The sequence below is a fragment of the Carlito syrichta genome, unplaced genomic scaffold, assembly GCF_000164805.1.
Source record: "Carlito syrichta isolate Samal-C Ts95f unplaced genomic scaffold, Tarsius_syrichta-2.0.1 Scaffold63521, whole genome shotgun sequence".
NCBI lineage: Eukaryota > Metazoa > Chordata > Mammalia > Primates > Tarsiidae > Carlito > Carlito syrichta.
The window spans coordinates 166,129-189,720 of record NW_007007617.1 but is presented as its reverse complement, the minus strand read 5'-3'; the positions used below and the strand labels follow the sequence as shown (position 1 = coordinate 189,720).

Here is a 23,592-nt window from a genome sequence, read left to right as displayed (position 1 = left end):
GGGACTTGACAGATTCAGGGTGTTGTCAGGTGAGTGCTGGCAGTAAAGGAGGCAAGGCAGGGATTATGGTGGTGGGAAAGCAAGATTTAGAGGAAATGATTTGCTGTAAAAAGAAGTGATAGGGTCAGTGGATTAAAGGCTCAGTTGGGAAGAAGTGGAGGTGTGAGGGGAAGTATCAGAAGTGGGGAGATTTAACATGGCCCTGGGGGAACTGTGAACTAGAGGCAGCAGTGGTGGGGGTGCTTCCTCACCACAGCCCAGTGGGACCTGGCTGGCACGTGGAAGAGACCAGCGCTTCCTGCCAGCTCAGGGAGGTCAGTGCCCTAAGGTGACATCAGCTTCCAGGCAGAGTTGTACACGCGAGGGCTGCTTAGAGGAGACGCTGAGGGTTGGTGACAGTGTACATAGAGAAGGAGCATTCAAATTATGGAAATAGTGTATCAGTAAAGAAACTTGGTAAACTGTAGACAAAGATAAGGAAGAAAATGACCATCATTTCACCAGCCAAGAGACTCGTGTTCATATTTGTGTGGGCTTTTGTTTGATTTTCTTCTTTTATTGTCAGCCTCCACTATAGGTATCGGTGTGATTTCAGACTTGGTCAGCATCAAAGCATTCTCAGGCTCCAGATGAAAGATAATAGTACAGTCATTATTTTAAGTCAGCCAAGTTTTGGGTCTTTTATTAGGTAGCAGAGGTTCAATGACAGTAAGGTACAGAGCAGCACATGAGAATTATTCATCCTGGTAAAAGGTCCACAGCTAAAATAGATTTCTCTTTATGTGCATGAGTGGGAACGCTCTCTCTCTCTCTCTCTCTCTCTCTCTCTCTCTCTCTCTCTCTCTCTCTCTCTCTCTCTGTGTGTGTATGCACACATATTCCTGAACATTAATTAGGTCTCTCTCAGTAGTGTAATATTAAAATTATATTTCTTACCTACTTTCTCCAGTGCAAACCAATATTTTTGACGTATACCTTAAGAAAGTGTACATGTTTTAATGGAAGGCAATTTTAAAAAGTAGTTCTGAATTACAAAATAAAGAAATTTCCATTTAGTCTTTTTTTCTGTTAAGAAACAAACTGAATTTATTTGAATATTCACCTGATAATGAAATAATTTCCAAGATCCCTCTGAGATGTTCTTCAAATAGGTTAAGAGTTTGCCTGATCTTAGGAGTAGTAGAAACTCTTAAAGACTCAGCCAAATAATAAATAACATTTCCCTACTCTTGATGTATACACACACAGCATTTGTAGTTCACCAAAAGCAAGGGTTAATGGCACTCTTTAGTTATTCTCTGGGTCTAGTGGTCCCAGTAGAAAACGTGCCATGGAAAATATCTTACTGTTCCTTCCAGGCTGCCTGGGCTTCCTCTCACTCCCACAGTGAAAGTGATCTCTTAGACAGTATGGTGTTTTCCTCTCAACATTTTCTCACGCAGGCAAAGGGTGACAGAAACCTCTGGATAAAACTAGGTTCTGCTGGAATGAATTTTGCAACCCAGTGCCAACTGGGAGATTGAGTGTACAGTGAGAGTGTCATGTGTTAGTTTCTGATAATAGAGTTCCTATAAGACTTTCAGAGGAGTTTTGCTCCTTTTCCCCATCTGTAAGGTAGGTTGGAATAGAAAGTGAATTCATAATTTGGAATGCAGAAATTCAAACAACTCGTTGTGGTTGAATCTCATTACAGTTTTTAAAATGATGCCATTCACACAGACTTGTAACTTTATTTTTTATTCACTAATGTAAAAAGGGTAACAATGCGTGATGGAAAATAATAAATATAAACAGAATATAGAAATATGCTTTGTTACTGGTGTGACATTTCTGAAACCTTGCTAGGTTTTTTTTAAATCAGTTTTTTGAACTCACCAGTTACTATCGGGGTGCTTTGTACTTTTTTTTTTTTTTTTTAGCCATAATGGTTTGTAAATACAAAGAAAACTTTTTTAACCAAAAGAAAGTCTTTTTGTTAGGTACAAAAAAGTTTAAAATAACATTAATTTCTTGTCATAGTGGAGAAAAAACATCCCAGTGTTTAGAGGCAAACTAAGGAACAGGCTTTAGAAATGGCAAGTCCTGGTCATTAGATAGAGGTTTGAGATGGACAGAATTTATACTAATGGAGACAAAATTATAAACTTGAAATTCTAATTTATACATAATCATTCATGAACATAGGGTTTGGACCATACACTGATTTTGATAAATCTTATGGATTTTGTGGTTAAATAGATAATTATTTGTAGCCGATATTAAGTAAAAAGTAAGCATTTTTTCAACATGTAGGAAACTACCATATGACAAACCGTGGAGATTTTCTTTCAAAAATGTTGTTGGGTGTTCCCTAACAATTTCCTTTGTGGTTTGCCTTTCAAGTGGTTATAATTTATGAACTATGCTTTTGGGACTCAGATAAACAGTTTGCTAAGATGTTCTGCTTGTACATGCACCCATATTGTAAAACTGAACATATGGGAAGATTACTGCATAGTAATTGTATTTTTAAGTCATATGTAAAACCAGCATGGAGCATTTACTGGTTAATCTAACAACCTTTCTCAGCTGGCATTCTGGGAGACAACACCCTAATACCATATGCATGCTTTTGTATAGAATTAATTTCTTACCTGTACATCTAGAAAAGTACTGGTTATGTACTATCTCTGGGAGAATTGAAAAATAATCACTCAGATGATTTTGTGTGTCCCATTGTCCGGATGAGAAATCCTACTTAAGAAAGGCTGCCATGGGTTCAAATCCAACCCAGGCAACTTGGCAAGACCTCATCTTTACAATAAATAGAAAATTAGTCAGGGTTGGTAGCGTGCACCTGTAGTTCCGGCTACTCAGAAGGCAGAAGGATGTCCGGAGCCCAGCCGATCAACGCTGGGGTGGCTGTGAGCGTGCCACTGAACTCTAGTCTGGGTGATGGAGTAAGACTCCAACTCAATAAATAAATAAATAAATAAATAAATAAATAAATAAATAAATAAATAAAGGCTGGCAGGGGGTCTTATTAATATTGAAGGGAACACAAGTATGGTTATGTGGAGAGGAACTTTGAACGTAAGAACCTAAATATGAAAGAGTATCATTTGACAAAAATTCAGTAGTTCTTATTGAACCACCTGCTTTGTCTTCAGTACCTTCTTAGGCTACAGAATTAGGCATTCATACAATTCTCATAACCACCAATGAATATAATAAAAAAATTCCTTACTGAAGCAGTCTCTACTCACTTCCTCACTTGTGCCATGATTACACACACACACACACACACACACACACACACACACACACACACTTCATAAACATGTCTTAATTGCCAGTGCCTCCAGAAGTTTGCAGCTGCAGGGACTAGCATTGAGCTATCCCCTTACCAGTGGAGAGGGGGCAGTTTTTTGGGCACTGAAGGGGTGTATTTCCTGTGTTACATTTGAAACTCAGTGAATTTTTTCTTTAAAAAAGTTGTACCACTCAATGACCATAGTTTAGTGCTAGACTGTAGCCCTGTGGCCGTCTCTAAACAACCACTGTGGGCCTGACTACTTTTGCATTGTTTCCTGTTGGAAAATGAAGGTTCTAAATAACTAACATTAAAATGCCTTAAAACACAACCTTTTTCTTTTCTTTTTTTGTAAACTAGGAGCCGCTTTAATACGGTTAATGTTTTCTGGAAGCTATTGTTGAAATGTATTTGGTCTCTTTAAAATATCAAATATACTGGTTTTTTCCCCCTTTATCCTAAAGTCCAAAACTACAAAATATCAAATAAGAAGATATTTGAGTTCTACTTATTAAGTTCTAATAAAATAAACAGAAGTATAGATTTGAATTTTATATATTGCTTGATTCTTCAAGTAAAATTGGTACTGTTAAAATAATTATTAATTTATACTTTCTTATTTTGTTAAAAGACAAACAGTGGACTGTGCTATTTCTGTGACTCTAAACCTAGAAAATAAGCAGGGGAAAAGGTTGATAAATTAAGTTACATTGAAAAAAGAGCAACTAGGGTAAATATTGGCCATTGAGATTATGAGGGGCCAGCCTGCCTAATATAGAGAGAGCTTCTAAAAATCATAATTAAATTTAATTGAAAGACCAATACCCTGACAGAAAAATGGGCAGAAGTATAAATTCATTTAGTTCAAAGGAACAGAAGTACAAGTGACTTTTGAACATATAAAAGTAGTTCAGCCCAGCTCATAAGAAAGGAAAGCAAGTTAAAACTGAATTGAGATACCACTTCTTTCTTGGCAAGACTATTGATAAGATAGCCACTCTCATACTTTGCTGATAGGAGGGAGAATGGTGTTGTCTCTGTGAGAGAAATTTGACAATATCTAGCGAATTAAACAAGAGTTTACCTTTGATTAAGTAATCCTACTTTTAGGAATATATTCCAAAGGTGAATTCGCAAAAATATACAAGGACATATTTATAATGTCATTCATTTGACTTTATTTGCAATAGCAAAAGATTGGAAAGAAGACAAATGTCCATCTGTGTGGAAAAGAACACAGCAATTGCTTTTTCTGTTCTCTCAATCAACAGCAGTCCACATAGAAGACTTCTGTGACCAGATGTGCGGGGTCTTACCCACACACTAGGCAAGTGTTAACCCAAAGTAATCAAAAGGATCAGAATCCAGGATTAAAGAGTTTATTCAAGCAAAAAGCTGGGAATGGCCAGCTGGGAAATATGGACTCCAAAGAAATGGAGTCAGTGCTGAGAAGTTAATTCTGCTTATATGGGCAGAAAACAAATTCGGCAGGATTATAACATGTTCTGTGCAAGCTGGTTTATGAGTTACAGCAATTAGTTACAGCTTGTTTTCATTTACTATCCAATTTAAGAGTATATTTAACATTCTAACTTAGTGTGGTAGTCATGAAGTCTGTGTATGAGAAAGAGGGAAGCTAATTCATCGTGAAGATCAGCGGTTGTATTTAGTGAGTCTCAAGGTGCTTGTCAGAAATGTTTGTTTGAATTTTGCTCTTTATGTGCTTCATCACTGAAAGCAGCTGCTCACATAGGTATGTGCTGCCCAAAAGCAATGCCACGAACAAGGCGTGGTGGTGAACTTTGAACTTCACCAATGGAGCTATGCATGGGGTTGTGAAGAAAATAAATGCTGAAACACACATGACATGAAAAGACTTTTTGGGGCCACATGACTAGTTGTCCTGGGCCACATGTGGCCATAGGCTATGGGTTGGACATGCCTGGATTAAACCACTGATCGTGGACCATGGGTGATCAACTTAACCTTCAGCCCCTCTCCTTACTGGGATGTTGGGGATGGACTGATCTTTCCATATGACCAGCCTCCGTTTAACTCATTAGAATATAGAATACATCATTTTAGAGATTCCAAGGATTTGAGGAGTTGTGTGTCAGGAAATGGGGTTGAAGACTAAATATATATTTTATGGTATCACATCTTCATTAAGGAAGTTCTATACAACCCTAAAACAGAAAATAAGGAGAATCTTATATGGTAATGCAGTGTGACATTCAAGGTATGTTATTAAGAAAAGAAGATAGCACTTAATATGTAGCACATGATTTATAGGTTTATAGCGTAAGTTATATAAAAGTAGTGCTGCCTTCTATTTATGAAGGAGAAGGGACGCACTTACTAATCTACATGTTTTTATATAATTTTGGAAAGAGGCACTGGAGGAATAAACCAAAAGCAAATATAAACATGGTTATCTCTAGGCAGAGGGAGGGGAGCGGTTGAAGGTGAAACTGAATGTATTTTATATCTATTTTTGACTTGAGAACCATCCACATTTTTAGCCCTTCAAAAAAATAAAAATAAATTTTTTAAAAGTGGAAAACATATTAAGATTTTACAACTCTGGATTTTCTTGCTGCAAAAAGAAATAATTTCAGCCCTTTTTGGTTCTTGCATTAGAATGTTCACTCTTAATTTATGTGTAGTTTAAAACTCTCCACCACTAGGTAGCCTGTACTTAAATCATTCTGTTTCTTTGCTTAATTAATCTTTTGAAAACATAATTCCTACTCATCCCTCAGCTGCTAAATATTTCATGTAATCAGCATCTAATGTAAGGTAGCAATTAGAAACCTACTTTGCAATAGTCAATAAAAACTATACATATATACTCACAGTAGTATTTTAGAAATGTTATTTTGGGTAATCAATTAAATAAAGGTTCTTTTTCTTTGCTTCTAATTTCATATGTGTGGTTTACTCCTAGCAGACATGTGACTTGGGAAGTCGGTGCTGAGTCTTGGCCCAGAATGGGAATGAGGTGTCAGGGATTTGTTTCTGGTCGTGTCATTGTACTATAACAGTCGGTCTCAAATGGCAGGAAGCTGTCATGTTGTTAGCTGCCACTGCAACTTGCCAAGACCCTTTGGAGCCATTTTTACTATTTATGTCTTCCTTTCACTTTTTTCTGTGGTCCAGGCTCCTTCCCACACACTTTGAAACTCAGTTTCTAAATTCGGAACTTGCCTGCAGGCGAAGAAGTTTTGGGGGAGCTGGCAAAGCCACGTTCATGGTCTCCTTGGAGATGTTCAACTGCTTTTACCATATGGCCGTATAGTCTTGGTCTTGTCACACAGCCTCTCCATGCCTCAATTTTTCATCTTTAAAGTGGGGATAGTGCCTGCCTTGTAATTTCTTGTGTGTGAATTAAATGGGCTAGTGTGTACGGAGTTGAGCATCACCTGCCACACAGGTAGTCTAAGTGCTAGCTTCCTGCCTACCTGCCTTCCCTCCTCTCTTCCTGCTGCCTTCCTCCCTGCCTGCCTTCCCAAGGGGAGGCTGCTGGGAAGCACACACTGTCCGCTGTAGTGTGGTCTACTGCCGTGACATACTGTCATTCTACGTTAACTGATCTTATTCTCGCATCATCAGATGGGAATGGAGAGAGAAAGGAAGTAAAGAAAAAAATTACAGTTCATTGGTGTCTGCCTTGGTTACTTTGGAGCAACCAGTTATCAGCTACTTGATAGGCCAGGCCCCAGGCCAGGCCCCAAACCAGGCCCCAGGTAAGCTCCGCCTCCATCACTGAAGAGGGCAGCGAAGTCACTGCGCATTTGCTGACGCCCTCTCTGCTCTTCTCCAGCGTCCTTCTGGCTGCTGGCCTTCTTCAGAGTGGCAGCCTCGGCCCCTGAGATGCGGGGCTCTCTATTTTATGACTGAAGAGGTTTGAACACTGTGGGTTGGATCGGCCCTGAGCACAGCATTGCCTAAGCAAGCGAGGTGTCCTCGTCGCCAGTGGAGAGTTTTGAGCGTGTGTACCATTTCTCTGGTTTTTCTTGCTGACCTTGTTATGGGCTAAAACTTCTGTTTTGTTCTTAGTTGAACTGTGTGATCTCTGAAGCCACCCAAATGGTAGATAATTTGATTTTGATATTCTTAACAAATATCTCCTGTTGTCTCTGATTGCCCTAAACAAGGTCCTGTTTCTTCCCTCTGTACATTTATATGCAGATTTTCCCCCAGAGCTTCCCCGCCTGCCTGGGTCCCTCTTGGAAGGCCACTGCTTTCAGCGCCCACCGAGGGAATAGGGCAGTTTCCTCAAGTCTCCTGATCTCCGCAGTACACATGTTACCATCCTTTATGTGGATAATATGAATTTATTCCTGTCTGGTCTTCTCCTGAAACCACGTATATTTCATGGGGCTTTTTGCCCTCTCATTGATTTCATTGTCTCTTCCCATTTTAAGATTTATTTTTACTTTATTGCTGGTGTGATTTTAGTTTCTTATTCATGAAAATGAAGGAGAGAGCTTTTATGAAGATAATAAATTGCACATTGAGAATTGAGAATGCTGATTGTTCCTATCCAAGTATAATTCTTTTTCATCTATGAGAAATAGAAGATAATCTAGTTCACCTTCTACTTATTAGAGGTTCTTTTCTGTATGTGATTGAATTGGGAGGCTCTTTACTGTTGTGCTATTTAGCTATTAACTGTGAAGTGTTGAAAGTCATGTCCAACGGGGCCTAGTTTATATTCTAATAATCTTCTAGCATTTGAAATTTCTAAATAGATAATACATTCAGCAGACATGCGTTATGTTTTTATAATGTTTCAAGTGCTGTGCTGAGTACTGGAAATGCACTAAATATGGCATGACCTTGACTTTAGAGGACTCAACTATGACAAGATACTGCAGTGTGTAGAAAGAGTTGGTCTTGTCCGTGTCACACCCAACTGCCTCTTATCCATGTATAGCAAAGATCAAGTTGTTGCAACCACTCTGAGTCAGTTTTCTCCTGTGAAATGAGGAAGTTGTCCTACATGATTTATTTATTTTTTTTGAGTTGGAGTCTCACTCTGTCGCCCAGACTCAAGTGCAGTGGCCGCTGCCGGCCACCGCAGCCTTGACCTGCTAGGCTCCGGCGATCTTTCCACCTCAGCCTTCCGAGTAGCCGGAATTACAGGCATGCGCTACCACGCCCGACTGATCTTTTGATTTATTGTAGAGATGAGGTCTTGCTGCCCAGGTGAGTCTCGAACCCGCGTGCTCAGGCAGTCCACTCACCTCAGCCTCCCAAAGGCGCGGGATTACAAGCTGAGCCACTGAGCCCGGCTACATGATTTCTTATAGTCTTGCCTTCATCTGACCATTGTGTGATTACATTTCCTTAAGGTTATTTAAGGTTGTTATGAGGATCAAAGTAGAAAAATTTTATGAAAGCACTTTAAAAACTATTAAGTGCTATGTAAACAAAGACATTACAGAATACTTACTAATTTGACATTGTACATTGATATTTTTGGCTCAAAGACTAGATGCATTAGGTGTTACAGCTAAGTTCCAGAAGCTTAAGGAAAAGGATGGCTTTTCATGACTTTCACTCTAAGTTCCAGGGGAACCTTGGGGTAGCTTATTATATCTATTATTGAATAAGGTAGGTTCTCTGTAAATATGCATTGATCTGAACTATAGATTTCAGAAACTCAGCATAATTACAAAATAAACTGCAATCCCAGGTAATATTGATTTGGATTATCTATTCTACACTAGGCTTATGAAATTCTGGATTAATGGGTAATTATCCCTCACTATATATTAGTTATATTTATGCAAATATGGTTATATGTTTAATTTAAATGAGGGTTGCATTTCCCTCAGGGGTCAGTTTTCTTTGGCTTTTTTTGTCCATTACAAGTATGGTATATAGCATATGCCAGACCTTCACATTTATTTTAAAGTAGTTTTGTTTCTGTTTGTCTGTAGATCATAAGAACCCCTGATAATATGAATGAGGACTTACCCATAAGCCGACATAAAGATGAATCAGGGACCATATTTTAACAATTATGACTTGATGCTTATCTTCGAATCTAAGTAGTAATTTTAATTCTGAAATTTTTTGTTATACATTATGATTGTCACTAGTCTATAAAAAGTTTTCATAATGTATGCTCTTTCCTTTTGTCTGACTTGTTTATAATTACTGCTATATAATTTTATTTACTGTTGAAATGGTGAGGTCTGTTCACTAAAAGCTGCCTTTGAAGTAAAATGTGTATATATTTTTATTTGCAAAGATCCTGGCAGTGAAAAGTAATACTAACTGTTGTTCATTTAATCTGTTAGCATTTGAGGGTAAAGCTTGCAGATTAATTTGTGTTTTTGTTTGCATGATTATTAATTCGATCTGCCTTCAGCTTTGGAAGAACAAAATCATTACCCTGTTCTGCTGGTAAACTCACACCTCATGACTCACCACTTTTTATCTATGATAGGAAAATGGTGCTTCATTGTGAAAGTTAGAATTGGGTTAGTCAACCAGAAGCGAACCTCTAATTGTTTCCATATGCTTACTTTTTGGGTTTGGATGCTGCTCTGAGTCTTAGCTCAGTCAGGAATTTGCTAAGCTTGTCTTTTTCTCCATATCCTTTCATTATGGTTGGATAGGTCCAAGCTAAAATCTGTTTTATGATTCCCCAATATAATAGTTTGTCAGAAAAATATGGACACAAATTCCTGCACTAAACACAATTTTAAAAGGCAAAAACTAAAAAAAAAGAAAGAAAAAGACTAAAACTAGAGTGTCTACAGATATCTTTTACATTTTTATGACCCTTGAAATTACTGTAGAAATTGACCTTGGTTCTAAATTGCATATCACCATGTGACTTAACAAGTAACTATTTCCCCCATCACAGATTTATGAAATAGTTATGGCTCCTATAGCTGCAATTCTTATGTTATTTTAAAGTTGCTGTTGTAGAAAATGAGTGTGACATGCCCATTTGCTTTTGTGAAATTTAATCATTTTATTAAAGTTCTATCTAAGGAGGCAGCCATTCCACATTTCATATATGGAAAAATTAGTAAAGCCCATAATTGACCCTTACTGAAAAAAGAAAAAAAAAAAAAGACGAAACAGAAAAAGACAAAAAAAGAAAAAAGAAGAATGCACCCTAATTTGTTCCTTTATATCAGTTATGATGTCTTACATTTAGTTAATTTTAAAATAAATGTTTGATTCTAACATTAATTTCATTAAAATGTTTATCTGCATATGGTTCTTGAATTGATAAGTGATCTCTAAATCCCTTTTTAATTCTAATATGGTATTAACTGTGATCCTGAAACTTTCTTACCAATTCTAGAGTTTTCAGCTAAGGTCCTCATGAGCCAAGTGAATTTCAGGAAAAATGGATGTACTCAATTCTTTTTTGAAAAAGATAGTGTCAGGGAATAGCCAACTTGGGGAGGCAGCACCCATGGAATAGACACATGAATGTCTAAACAAAGATTTGGGGACATCTTTGTATGGTCGTTCTTATGACTTACCAAGAGCCTGCAGGCTGTCGAAGATAATGTCCTGGTGTGTAATACTGATCATCTCAGGGATTATTACAGAGGGGAATCGCAGTCTCTTAAACTAGACAAAGTCTAGTGTCTTAAAAATGAAACATTGTAAAAGGTGTTCACGAAGGACACTTCAGCCTGTGGCTCTGGCAGTGCCACTGCCCCACTGTGCCTTCTGCTGCAAAGATGCCACTCCTTCAGAAGATCACTTAAGCTCTTCTTGCGAGATCTTCCTTGAGAAATGTTTTGTTCCGTTTATCTTGGCTACAGCTATTAACAGGAGATGTTTTACTTTGAAATTTTTGAGATTCTGTAAGTTTAAAGTAATAACAGTTTTAATCTAATAAACGGAATGAAACTCCCTTTGACCTCCCTCTCAGTTGGCTTCAAGCAGTCGAACAGAGCCTTACTGCCCTAGCCCTAACCCTAATCCTAATCTTAACTCCAGCCCTAACCCTAACACTAGCTCTAACTCTAGCCCTAGCTCTAACCCTAACCCTAACCCTAACCCTAACCTAACTCTAATCCTAGCCCTAACCTCCCTACTCACTGGGCCATCTGGAAAGCTTCTCAAACATGTCAGTCATTCCCTGAAAGGATTCTGACTCAGAATTCAGAAACAAGAACAAAACATGACTCCGAGGTACATCTGATACGGAGCTAGGTTTGAAAGCCATTGCACTAGTCATTGTTTTGTGGACATTTAATCATGTAAACAGTAAATAAAGCAGTGGCTTCCAATTCTGCTCGAGGACCAGCTACTGCAACACATGCAGACCTTGGCCCCATCCCTGGAGGTGCTAAGCTCTTTTTACTACATCTGTGGCTACTTTTTAAAGAATGAAATATAACCAGTAAATAAACAGGTCTGAAAAATATTGGACAAGTGGACTGATGTATTCATTTTTTATGTTTTTCTTGTCAGTACTTCAGATCTGCATATCAAAACACTTAATTAACATTTCCTAGAAGTACAATATGCTTTCAGTGTTAACATATGCAGAATAGAACTCTTCATTTGGGGGAATTTTGCATCAGTATAGGTTATGATTACCTTGGACGGTTCTAGCCACATTGGAGTCATGTGCTATGTTAGATTTTTAGATGATCCAGTATTATTCTGTTTTATAACTTTTATCTTCCATACAGTGACACATTTTCTCTAGTTCTTTTACTTTACTTAATAACTTACTGATCACATGAAAAATTTTTATTTTTCCTCATATTTTCTGATAAATCTTAGAATATATTTTACTATTGGAAGATATTTTGTAACTTCTTGTAGGATGGGATTGTTAGAATGTGGCTTTAATAAATGTGTTGTCTTCCTTTTCCTCAGTGTTATTCCTCTTTTAAGAGAATCTGTTGGAATACTAATGCAGAGAACACCTCCCCTGCTGGAAAACACTCTGCCTCAGTGCTATCAGAGGGTGAGTTCCAGAGCTTCCAGACTATTGGGTTTCATGCTGTTTCCAAACTGTTTGGGTTTCAGCTTTCACAAATATGGATAGCATGTGTGTAATAATTGTGTATTTCTTCCAAGATTGAATTGACCACGAATGCCATTTATACAAACCAGAATAAAATCATCGGAAAATATTGACCTTTACTCAAGAAAATGTGGTAGAAATTGTCCTGGTCTAGAAACTGAGCAGTTCTTTTAAAATACAGACTCTGTATAGCTGAGAGATAGTACAGAATATGTCCAGCATTTGGTTAGCATGTATTTTTTGAGCTCCTACTCTGCCATTTTCTGAGGTGCTGGGACGGTCATGGCAAATGGGACAGAGTCTGTTCTGTTCTCACAGGGCTTATAGTCCAGGGTGAACACAGGTGCTGAACAATAAATAGATTAATAAAATATCAATGATAATCATTATACTAGAAATAAAACAAGTTATTCAGGTGTGGAGGCTCACACCTGTAATCCCAGCACTCTGGGAGGCTGAGGTAGGAGGATCATTTGATACCAGGAGTCTGAGACCAGCTTGGGCAACAAAGTGAGACCTCATCTCTACAAAAAATTAGCTGAGCATGGTGGCACATGCCTATAGTCCCAGCTACTTGGGAGGCTAAGGCTTGAGCCCCATGAGTTCAAGGCTGCAATGAACTGTGATGGTGCCACTGCACTCCAGCCTGGATGGATGACAGAGTGGGACTCTATCTCCAAAAAAAAAAAGAGAGAGAGAGAGAGAGTGAAAAGAAAGAAAACAAGGTGATGTGATAGACATGGTTGGCTTCAATTAGACTCACAGAAGAAGAGATATTCAAGGAAGCTGAATCCTTGATGACAACAAGGAGCTAGCCATATGAAAATCCTGGAGAGGAATATTCTAGCAAAGGAAAATGCTAACGTAAGAGTGCTACGGCTGGAACTAATTTAGTGTGTTTGAAGAACAGAAAAAGGGCCATTATGGCTGAAGCCTATTACATAAAGGGAAGAATGGCTTGAGCGGTATGAAAAAGCATCAGGAGGTAGATCATATGGGTGCTGGTCATACTGCAAGGTTCAGATTTAGTTCTGATTCAGTGGAAGCATCGGAAAGCTTCCAGGAAGCAGAAACATCATACATCTCATGATTTTACAAGATTATTCTGTTGGTTATTGTAGAGAATAAATTCTAGGGAGAATGGAAACGCAGAATATCAGTGATGAAGCTGCTGTCATCTAAGTGAAAACAGTGGTGGCATAGATGACAGTGGAGGCAGTAAAGATGGGGAGAATTACCCATTTGGGATATGTTTTGGAGGTGGGTTATGTTAGTGGAAAAAGTGTTGGGTCACTTTTTCCACTAACATGGCAATGCCACCTTTTGAGATGGAGGCCTTGTTGATACAGATTTGAGGATGCAAAATCCCCTCAAATGAAGAGCTCTGTTCTGCATATGTTAACATGGAAAGCCTATTGTACTTCTAAGAAATGTTAATTAAGTGGTTGGATATGCAGAGCTGGAGTTGTGGAGACAGTTTAGGACCTGGAAGAGCTCTGAGTCATTAGTATGTGAGCAGCATTTAAAACAATAAGGTTGTCTTAGGTTACCCCGGGGAGCTTAGAGCTCTGTTCTCTTAGCTCTGCATTCAAGTCCTGGTTTAGGGTGGGGGCTGGAAGATGGGGAGGCCAAGATAAGGGGGACTTTGTAGGGAGCTGGAGAGCAGAGGAGAGTGGGGTCACAGAGCTGAAGGAGGAGGACATGGGACCCGTGCTGGGTATTTGCAAGGTCAGATGAGGTGGGAACAGAGAAGTGACTGGTTGCGGCACTGTGAACATGAATGATGCTGCTGTGAGCAGTTCGAGTGTGGAGAGGAGAGCATGGCAAGTAGGTAAAGGAGGAGATGGGCTAGGAGGAGAGGCAGTGACCATGACAGCCCCTCTAAGAAGCGTTGCTGTTAAAGGGAGCAGAGATGAGTTGGTGGCCTGGATGTGGACATAGTGTCAGGAGAGGGTATTTGTTTTTTTTTAAAAATAGGATAATTTAGAACAGCATTATCCCTTAGAACTTTCCTCAATAATGGAAATGTTCTGTAATCTGCATCGTCCAGTATGGAAGCCACAGGCCACATATGGCTAATGGACTGATTTTGTTAATTTAACTTGTATTCATTTAGATAGTCACATGTGTCTGGTGGCTTTTGTGTTACACAGCATGGTTCTAGAAATATGTGTTACTGACAGGAACTGTCCAGCTGAGAGGAAGAAATTAATGATTTAGTAGTGAAGGGGATTATTAAAGGAATAAGGTTCTTAAGAAGGTGAGCAGATAGAACCCAGAGCACAATGGAAGGGTTAATTGTAGACGGGGCAGGGCACTAGACCCCTGAGGGAGGGCAGGTGCTAGCGTAATTGAGGATTGCCTGGTCGGTCTGATGGTACAAAACATGGAGTCTGCCGTGTGCTTCTGCTTTCTCTGTGACTGGCAAGGCCCTGTCATCATGCGAGAGGCTGGAAGTCTCAAAGAAGAAGGGGAAGGTGTGAAATGGTCTTCTGAGACAGGGAGAGTGAAATGGAGCCCATAGAAGGTTTGTTATTTTAGGGTGGAATCAGTCAGCATAGTTGAGGAGGACAATGTATTGAACGCATACATATATATATATATGTATCTTTTTCACAGTAAACTACAGGGTAAGTGTCATCTTCTTTTCCCTGGGTAAAATTGGGACTCATCCTAGGTCACAGATGCTGGTGACCGTATCCAGATCCTAGCCCATATCACTCTGACTCTAAAGCCCTCACCTCTTCTACTCATTCATACTGCCAGAGCAAGAATAGCAACACAGACTTTCATCTGCAACTACCTTCTCCCCAGGTGTTCTTAATTTGGAGAGTGAAGTCAGTTTCCACAGAAACCATTCCTTAGTCTGTGTTTAGGATGACAGCAAGAATGTGCCGCTGCTCCTGGGGAGGTGGAGCAGTCTTCTCAGTCAGGCTGTCTCACTAACTGTGGACCACACCATGAGGATGCCATTAGAGAAATGTGGAGGGACAGTGGTTGAAACCGCTGTGTCATCAGAGTCCAAAAGAGGAAGAAGATGTGCACTCTGTACTCTTCCCCGTAAGAGCAGTTTTTAAAGAAGGCACAGTGGGTATTTTCTCAAATTTCCTACCAACTGTCTTGGAGTTTATAGAAATAATGCCTCCGTGTGTCGGATTCTGATAAAAATGAAAATGTTGATAGACATAAGGTTTTTGTTTTGTTTTGTTTTGTTTTTAAATTAACTTCCCAAATGCATTACCTAAACATCAGAGTCTTGGAGTCAAGAAAGAGCTTGTTGTGCATTGGTCCAGATTCTGTCTGTTACAGGAAGCTCCTCTGTACTGTCAGCTGGTCCTCCAGCTGCTCCTTGACAGAGTTAACATATTCACAGAGTAGCATCTTGCTTTGTAAACAGCCGTGATTGTTATACAGATCTTTTCACCTCGAGCCTTTCCTTTAACTTCTGAGTACTGATCTTAGTTCAACTCGGGCAGATCTATACAGAGATGCTAAACAGTGATGGTGATTTGGACATTCTTCTCTTCTTCCTGATCCCAAAGGGAATTTATCTAAGATTTCAGCTTTATTTCCTGCACATTTTTGGAAGATATCTGTATTAAGGAAATGTCCTTCTAACAGTTTTTTTTTCACATCATAAATAAGTGTTGAGCTTTATTAAGCAATTATAATGCCTTTATTGAAATGGCTGTGTGACTTTTCTCCTTGACTTCATTAATTGAAGAATACCATGAGTAGGTTTCTGATGTTAAACTATTCTCTCCCTCTTGGGGTAAACTCAGCTTAGTCATGATATGTTATTTTTAATACACTGTTGGATTTAACTTATTTAGTTCATAAGATAAATAACCTTATGACTTACTGTCTTTATCTGGTTTGGGGTCAAGTTTATTTCTCACTAATACAGGTAGCAGATCCTTTCCATTTTCTGGAACACCTAAGGCAAAGGTCATCTCTTCCTTGAAAGTTGCTCTCTGAGGCTTTTTTTTTTGGTATTTCCAGAAATTTATCTATTTTGTTGAGGTTTTCAAAATTGTGTTTTTATTCATTTAATATATATACTATTTACTGAGCACTTATTTGGACCAGGCACTGTTTTAAGTCTAAAAATACAAAACATAAAACAAAACCAAAAATAAATCTCTTACATTGTTGAACTGAAGTTCTGCTGAAGGAGACAGCAGTAAACAAGGTGATAGATAGATAGAAGGTGGGTAGATAGATAGCTAGATGGCAATAAACGAGATGGTAAGGTAGCTATGTACATACACACATGCATAGGTAGGTAGAGAGAGAAGTAGATGGGCAGGTAGGTAGATAGATGATAGATACATTCATGCATACGTAGGTAGATAGATAGTGAGGGAAGGAGGGAGGGAGGTAGGGGAGAGAGAGATACATAGGTAGATAGGTAGGTGGGTAGGTAGGTAGATACATACGTACATAATACATCGATAGATTATAGAAAGATACATAGATGGATAGATCATACATAGATACGTAGATAGAGAGTGTGTGTACACTACGGTGTAGTGTTATGTGCCAAGCAGGGACATGTAGCAATAAACTGTTTCAGATAGGGTATCATGAGGTGGGCTTACTGCGAGGAGATGACATTTGAGTAAAGACCCAACATATGGACCGTGCAGACATCTGGGGAAGACTCCTCCAGGCAGAGGGCATGGCAGGTCCCTGGGACCAGGCTGAGGTGGCTGATGAAAGGGAAGAGAGGCGGCGGAGGGCTGAGGGAGTGGGGATACAAGGAGCCGTTTGACGGGTTCCTGCATGTCACTGTACAAGCACTGGTTTCACTCAGAGGGAGACCAGGGGCCCAGGAGGATTCTGGACAGAGTGGCAGCGCCTGCCTGAAATCCAGGGTCTCTGGCCTGCTTCGGGAAGAGGTGGATGTAGTACAAGACTGGAATTTGAGACCTGAGATCCTGTATGATCCAGACTGGAATCATGCAAATTGGGGCTGGGTGGGAGCAGGGCGGGTGGGGAGCAGGCCTAGGCTCTCCCTGGGTATAATCATTGTGCATTCGGATATTGACACATTCCTATAGTCAGCGTCCTAGTCCTTATGGTTTTTGCAATCTTTTGTTTGTAGTTACTTCTTTTTTCCATTTTGTATTGTTAAACTGCATCTGATTTTATCTTTTTACTTTGGTCCAAGGTCTTGTGACCAGTAGTTCTCAGCTTCAGGCTGTGGAAAACTCAAGGAGTGGTTGGAAAACCTGAGGTTGGCATATGATTTGGGGAAGGGCGTGTGTTGGCATTTCATTCCTGGGACCCAGGGATGCAAAGTCCTGTGGTTTTTTGGACAGACAGACACAGTGAAGAACTGTCGTGTCCAAAATACACTTCATTCAGAAATACCCCTGTAGCTTATTGATCTTATCGAAACTGGTTTGTGATCCATGAAGTCCATTGTTTTACATCTCCAGTCAGGGCTTCTGTCCTTCTCTTCCTCTCTCATGCCTTTTTTTAAATTTTTATTTTTTAGTTAGTGTCTCACTTTGTTGCCCAGACTGGGGGGCAGTGGCCGCTCCCAGCCACTGCAGCCTCCACCTGCTGGGCTCCGGTGATCCTTCTGCCTCAGCCTTCCAAGTAGCTGGAGCTACAGGTGCGTGCTACCATGCCCGGCTAATTTTTTGACTTATTGTAGAGATGAGGTCTTGCCAAGTTGCCCAGGCGGGTCTCGAACCCGCAGGCTCAGGCAATTCACTCACCTCAGCCTCCCAAAGCTCAGGATTACAGGCTGAGGCACCGAGCCCGGCTTCTTACGTCTCTTTATCTGTCATCTCAGCTCATTTGTATCCAGACGGTTCTCTGTTCAGTGTCTGCAGCATGCTCAGGCATGCCCTCTGGTTCTGATCTGTGCTCCCTCAGGTCTTCCTTATACTCATGTACCTGGCATTTGACCTCCTCTCTGGACCAAGTGAGTGGGCAGAGTTCCTGTTCCTGCCACGTGGCATGATAGCTGTGAGTGGCCTGTCGCACTGGTTCTTATGTTGCCTCTCCCGCGTGTTACCAGGTGCAGCAGCTGCAAGGGGTCTACAGCCTCCAAGAACAGCACTTCTGGACCTTGTGTTCTGATGTCTACGTGGGAACTTTGAAATTAGTAGTAGCGCCTGATGCTGATGCTAGGTGGATTTTAAGCCAAACACATAATATTTTTACTCAGGTATGACTTTTTTATGAACTTCTTTTAAGAGTCTTAAAATTTTTTGTATCTATAAGTCTTTAAAATGATTACTATTTAACATATATATGCTACTAAACTATGAGGTAAGCATAAAACTGCATTTTTTCAACCACAGAGTCAAGTTTGGGAAATCTTTATTTTAGTTAATACTATTAAGGAAGATAGTGTTTGGAATAAGAATAATAGCTTGTCAGTGGCTTTAGCTAAAAGCCAAAAGGCTATTAACTTTTTTATGTGATAATGAAACCATGGTTACCTATTATGTGACTTAATATTTAATATACTGTTGGGTTTTTCTTAATAGCATATTCAAATTATGAATTAGGCTGGGCATGGTGGCTCACCTGTAATCCTGGCACTTTGGGAAACCAAGGTAGGAGGATTGCTTGAGCCTAGGAGTCTGAGACCAGCCTGGGCAACATAGCAAGACCTTGTCTCTACAAGAAAAAAAAAAAAATTAGCTGCGTGTAGTGACACACATCTATAGTACCAGCTACTCTTTGGGATGCTGACATTGGAGGATTGCTTGAACCCAGGAGTTCAAGACCAACCTGGGCAATAAAGCAAGACTTTGTCTTCACAAAAATAAAAAATGAGCCAGGTGTGGTAGTGCTGCATCTATAGTTCCAACTACTTGGGAAGCTGAGGTGAAAGGATCTCATGAGCCCAGGAGGTCAAGGGTGTGGTGACTGTGATTGTGCCACTGCACTGTAGCCTGGATGACAGAGTGAGACCCTGACTCAAATAACAACAACAACAATAAATCATGAATTAGTGCATGGTCTGTAGCCAGGTTCTTTCAGTGAAGGCTTGTGCCTTCACTGAAATGTAGGCATGTGACTGATATTCACAGTAAGGGTGACTGTTGTAGTGTATTGTATACATACTGGGAAACTAAGAAGATCATTTCAGTAACATCTGAGAAAGAGGGAGAGTGAACTTAAGTTCTTTCTTTGGCCTTGTTTGCTGGTAACAGTTGGCAAAAAGGAAAAAGAAAAACCCTCAACATTGTCACATCTATCAGAATGATCTAAGACATAGATCTAGTGAAGAAATAGGTCTGTGCCTTACAAATCTGTGGTTGGAAACCGACATGCTGCATCTCCTGGGGTGATGCCATGGGGTAGGTACTTGACCTATGTGTGCTCGTGCCAAAAAGTATACCTTAAATCTAGTCTTGAGCAAACAACTAGGCAGGCCCATCTTGTGGGGACTGTTAGAGGATTGTTAGTTGGAGTATTAGAATGTGGAGAAAAGGGTAAGGATCATTCTAGATTAAGGGAGTAGCCACGATTAAATGCACTGTGTGGTCCCCAAGTGGATCTTGGATGTGGACAGACACATCCACAAGGAAGTGCTGGGTCATCAGGATGTGTGAGTGTAGCCCACAGAGCAGTCCACACAGTTGTGGATGCTGAGCTTCTGGGGTGACGTGGTGTTGTGGTGACAAGGAAGTTCTCATTCATAGGAGGCACAAGCTGAAGGGAAAGTGTTAGGATTTCTACTTTTCAAAGGTTTTGGCAAAAAATGAAACGATTACAGATAAATGTGTACATAGAGAAATAAAGCAGAGATGGCCCAGTGTTGACAACTGGTGCCACAGGTGATAGTTATCTAGGTGTTTACCGTCCTGTTCTTTTGACTTAAAAACTTTCCAGAAAAAAAAGTTGAAAACTAAAAACCTGGTGGCTCCTCGTTGCCCCCAGGGTGAAGCCCAGCTTTCTGGCACAACCCAGGTGACTGTTCAATCTCCCTCCTGCTTTTATTGCCGTGGACTTTACACTCCAAACCGACCAGCCTGTTTCTTCTACTGTGGGAGACAGAAGTCCTACTCCAGCCTAAAGGTCCATGCAGCTGTTACTTCCTCTCTGGAGACTTAAAGGCCCCTCTAAGTAGAATACTTTACCCAGGATACGCACACTACATGCTATACACTGTGTTGTTCTGTAGGTTCCTGCAGATGCCATGGTGCCACATTCCCAGTGCTTAGAAGAGTAGATGTATATAATGGATTTGTTGCATAAACAAATTCTTAAAACCGTATTTGAACAGAACCGCCTTTACATATGCTAAGTATGGAAAAATATTGTTGAGTTCTCACTGGCCTTTTAACCACAAGCACAAAAAGATCTTAATGAAATATAGAATCGCTCTTCTCTAATAAAGAGAAACGTGACTGGGTCTCTTTGGGAATAAATGAATGAAGTAATCTTATGTGTAATTAGGATTTACTCCCGTCCTGAGCATGTGTGTAATCAAAAGGTACACAACAACAGAACAACATGCTGATACTCCTTATTTATTTCAGAACTTTAACAACCAGCCTCTTTCTGAGCAGACACTAAGTCTGTGTCATGACAGTGTCATGATGGCCTTCATAATGATACATGCCTGGCCCTCCCGTGTCCCCGAATCCTTTTCAGCCTCCCTCTTGTTTCAGGGACAAGGAGAGACCAGGCTGGTGGTGCCCTCGCTTCTCACTGCCATTTCCCGATCATTCTTCCCTCCTTTACCCTGAATCTTCTCCAATTTTGACCATGTCCTCCCCCCATTGTAGTGTGAGCTTCTGTCCTCAGGGTCAGCCTGGAAGATCTTGCACTTGGCTTTCCCTCTGGAGCAGAATGCAGTTTCCAGACTTGGACGCAGACAGCAGCTGTCAGTGCTTGGAACTGCTGAACTTGCCCTTCCAGTAGGTGGAGGGAGGGTCTTCTGGGAACCCTCGAGGTTTTGGCTTTTTAAATGGCTGAAGTTGAAAGTTTATTCAGCTGCTTTTTTGGTTTTGGAAACTGCATTTGCACTTGGAATATTTTAAGCTTTTTTTATTAGCTGAAGTCAAGTCAACTTTATTTCATTCCTTACGGAGACCAGGGGATGCTTTGGGGCTTGCAGTGAAGATGGTTCAATGCATTTTTCCCAGGGAGGAGTGAGAGTTACCCTACTAATGGCTTTTATTCCTATACTTAATGATTTTACAGTTGTTTTAAGAGCACTGTTTTTGTTCTGACATATGCAAATTAAACCTTTTTTTTCTTTTCTTTCTTTTTTTGAGTTTGTGTTTCTTTGTTGGCCCAGGCTGGAGTATAGTAGCACCATCCATCACTGTTCACCACAGCCTCAGCCTCCTGGGCTCAGACGATCCTCCCACCTCAGCCTCTTGAGTAGCTGGGACTACAGGTGCACACCGTTATACCGGGCTAATTTTTTTATTTTTGTAGAGACGAGTTCTTGGTGTGTTGCCCAAGCTGGTTGCAAACTCCTGGGCCAGACATTCCTCCTGTCTTGACTTCTGAAATTGTTGGGATTACAGGCATGAGCCCTTGCATCTGGCCTTTTTTGTTTGTTTGTTTTTGTTTTGTCTCTTCCCTAGCACTGCATGTCCTTACACTATCAGATAGGGTTGCGAGAGCATTTTCATTTCATTTCATGAAATTTAAATTTTAAATTACATTTTATTCATAACTTTTACTTCTCAAAATAACAAAAGTCATAGTGAAATTGCTTTTATTTTTTTTTTCTTCTTAGAGACGGGGTCTTCCTGTGTTGCCAGGCTGGTCTTGATCTCCTGGCCTCAAGGAATCCTCCTGCTTCAGCCTCCCAAGGTGCTGCGTGTGAGCCACACCTGGCATAAATTGCTTCATTTTTGAGAAAAAAGATCACACTAATGCTTTAGGTATATTTCTTATAGAAAGATTTAAAATACTGGTGGCCTTAATTCCAAAAGACCAAAAGAAGGATTTTTTTCAATAATGACTTATACCCTTTATACTGTTAGTTATATTTTTAGGTATTTTTCTTACAGCGGATCTTAACTTAGAATTTAAGTCATAGTTTTTGGTTAAACATTGCTCTTATTAAAACATATATGAGGGTAACTTTAAACTGAGAAGAATAGCATCAGAAGTATGAGAATTATAACTTCTGTTTTTTAAAACTATAGCTTTTTGACTGCTTTAGAACTGTATACTAATTAAGTCCAGAGCTACCAGTTAACCTGTAACTACTGAGGCAGCTGGCTTGCCAGGCGTGAATGTAGAGTATCCATACAAGTGATTTGCTGGGAGTCACTTCGGTACTTAGATTCCTTTGGGATTCTCAAGTGACAACCCAGTTTTTAAGCCACAAGGTTTTGTGCTGGCATAGAAAAAGCCCTGGCCCCCTTTCCCCTTGTCGTTTGGGAATTGATAAAACGTAGCATTGATCTTTTGTGTTCAGCATATGAGCAGGAAGAGAAAGTGGGGTCCTAGATTAGGGAGGCGAGTTAACATTTTGGGTTTTGTATTTTAAACTGGCCAGTATCATTTGTTAATTTTTAAAATACAACACATGTGACAATCATCACTGTAGTCCTAAATGTCTTAATATACTTTGTTCTGTTAGAAATAATATTTGAAGACGACATGTTAAAGAAATGCCTGGAATATGCCTGGTGTGTGCCACCCTCCTCAGTCCCACAAAGCCCACGCGATGCCCCGTGCGTGTGTGCTCCCCGATGGGATTGCTGCCTTCTCCGCTCGTGCTCGCAAGTCCTAGGCCCGGCTTTCTGCTTCTGCTCTTTGTGCTCTAGCCAGCCCTGGGCCTCACATGGCAGTTAACATGGACACCCAGGAAGGAACCGTGAGTCTCCCAGGCCCAATGGGAGTCTCGGGTTTCAGAAACCCTGCCTGCGTAGGCTCCTGAGCCCTAGTCCCTTCCGGTTCTCACCTACCATGCTGTGGGCTTAGGGCAGGGCAGGGAGTAGAAGGAGGTGTCCCGCTTTCCACCCTTTCCATCTTTGTTCTACTTTCTCTAGAGGCTTTAAGTGTTGGCTTTGTGATCCGCCCCGCAGTGTCTGTGTGTCCATCTTCCCGTGTTCTTATAGCAGGCACTTGTGGTCCTCAGGAGGTGGTGGGACAGCCATACGGTCTGTGTGTTGGTAGGTGACAGTGGTGGAAATAGAGACAGCATCAGCAACTGTGCCAGCCTGAGAGGTGTCCAACAAAGTAATGGCCTTCCAAAGACAAGAAGACAAGAAAGCAAGCCCAGGGTTGTGTTTGCATTTTGACCTGTAACTTGGTCCTACTTATGCCATTT

General features: G+C 40.4%; 1 protein-coding gene across 1 annotated transcript in view; it reads left to right on the top strand.

Moving 5' to 3' along the window:
- The window catches only part of SLC30A7 (solute carrier family 30 member 7), a 65,970-nt gene that overhangs the window by 37,729 nt on the left and 4,649 nt on the right, over positions 1–23,592 (top strand). Inside the window, exons 9-10 of the mRNA XM_008051088.2 lie at positions 12,167–12,257; positions 18,352–18,501. Coding sequence (XP_008049279.1) covers positions 12,167–12,257; positions 18,352–18,501 — 241 coding nt within the window. The remainder of the gene's footprint in view (positions 1–12,166; positions 12,258–18,351; positions 18,502–23,592) is intronic.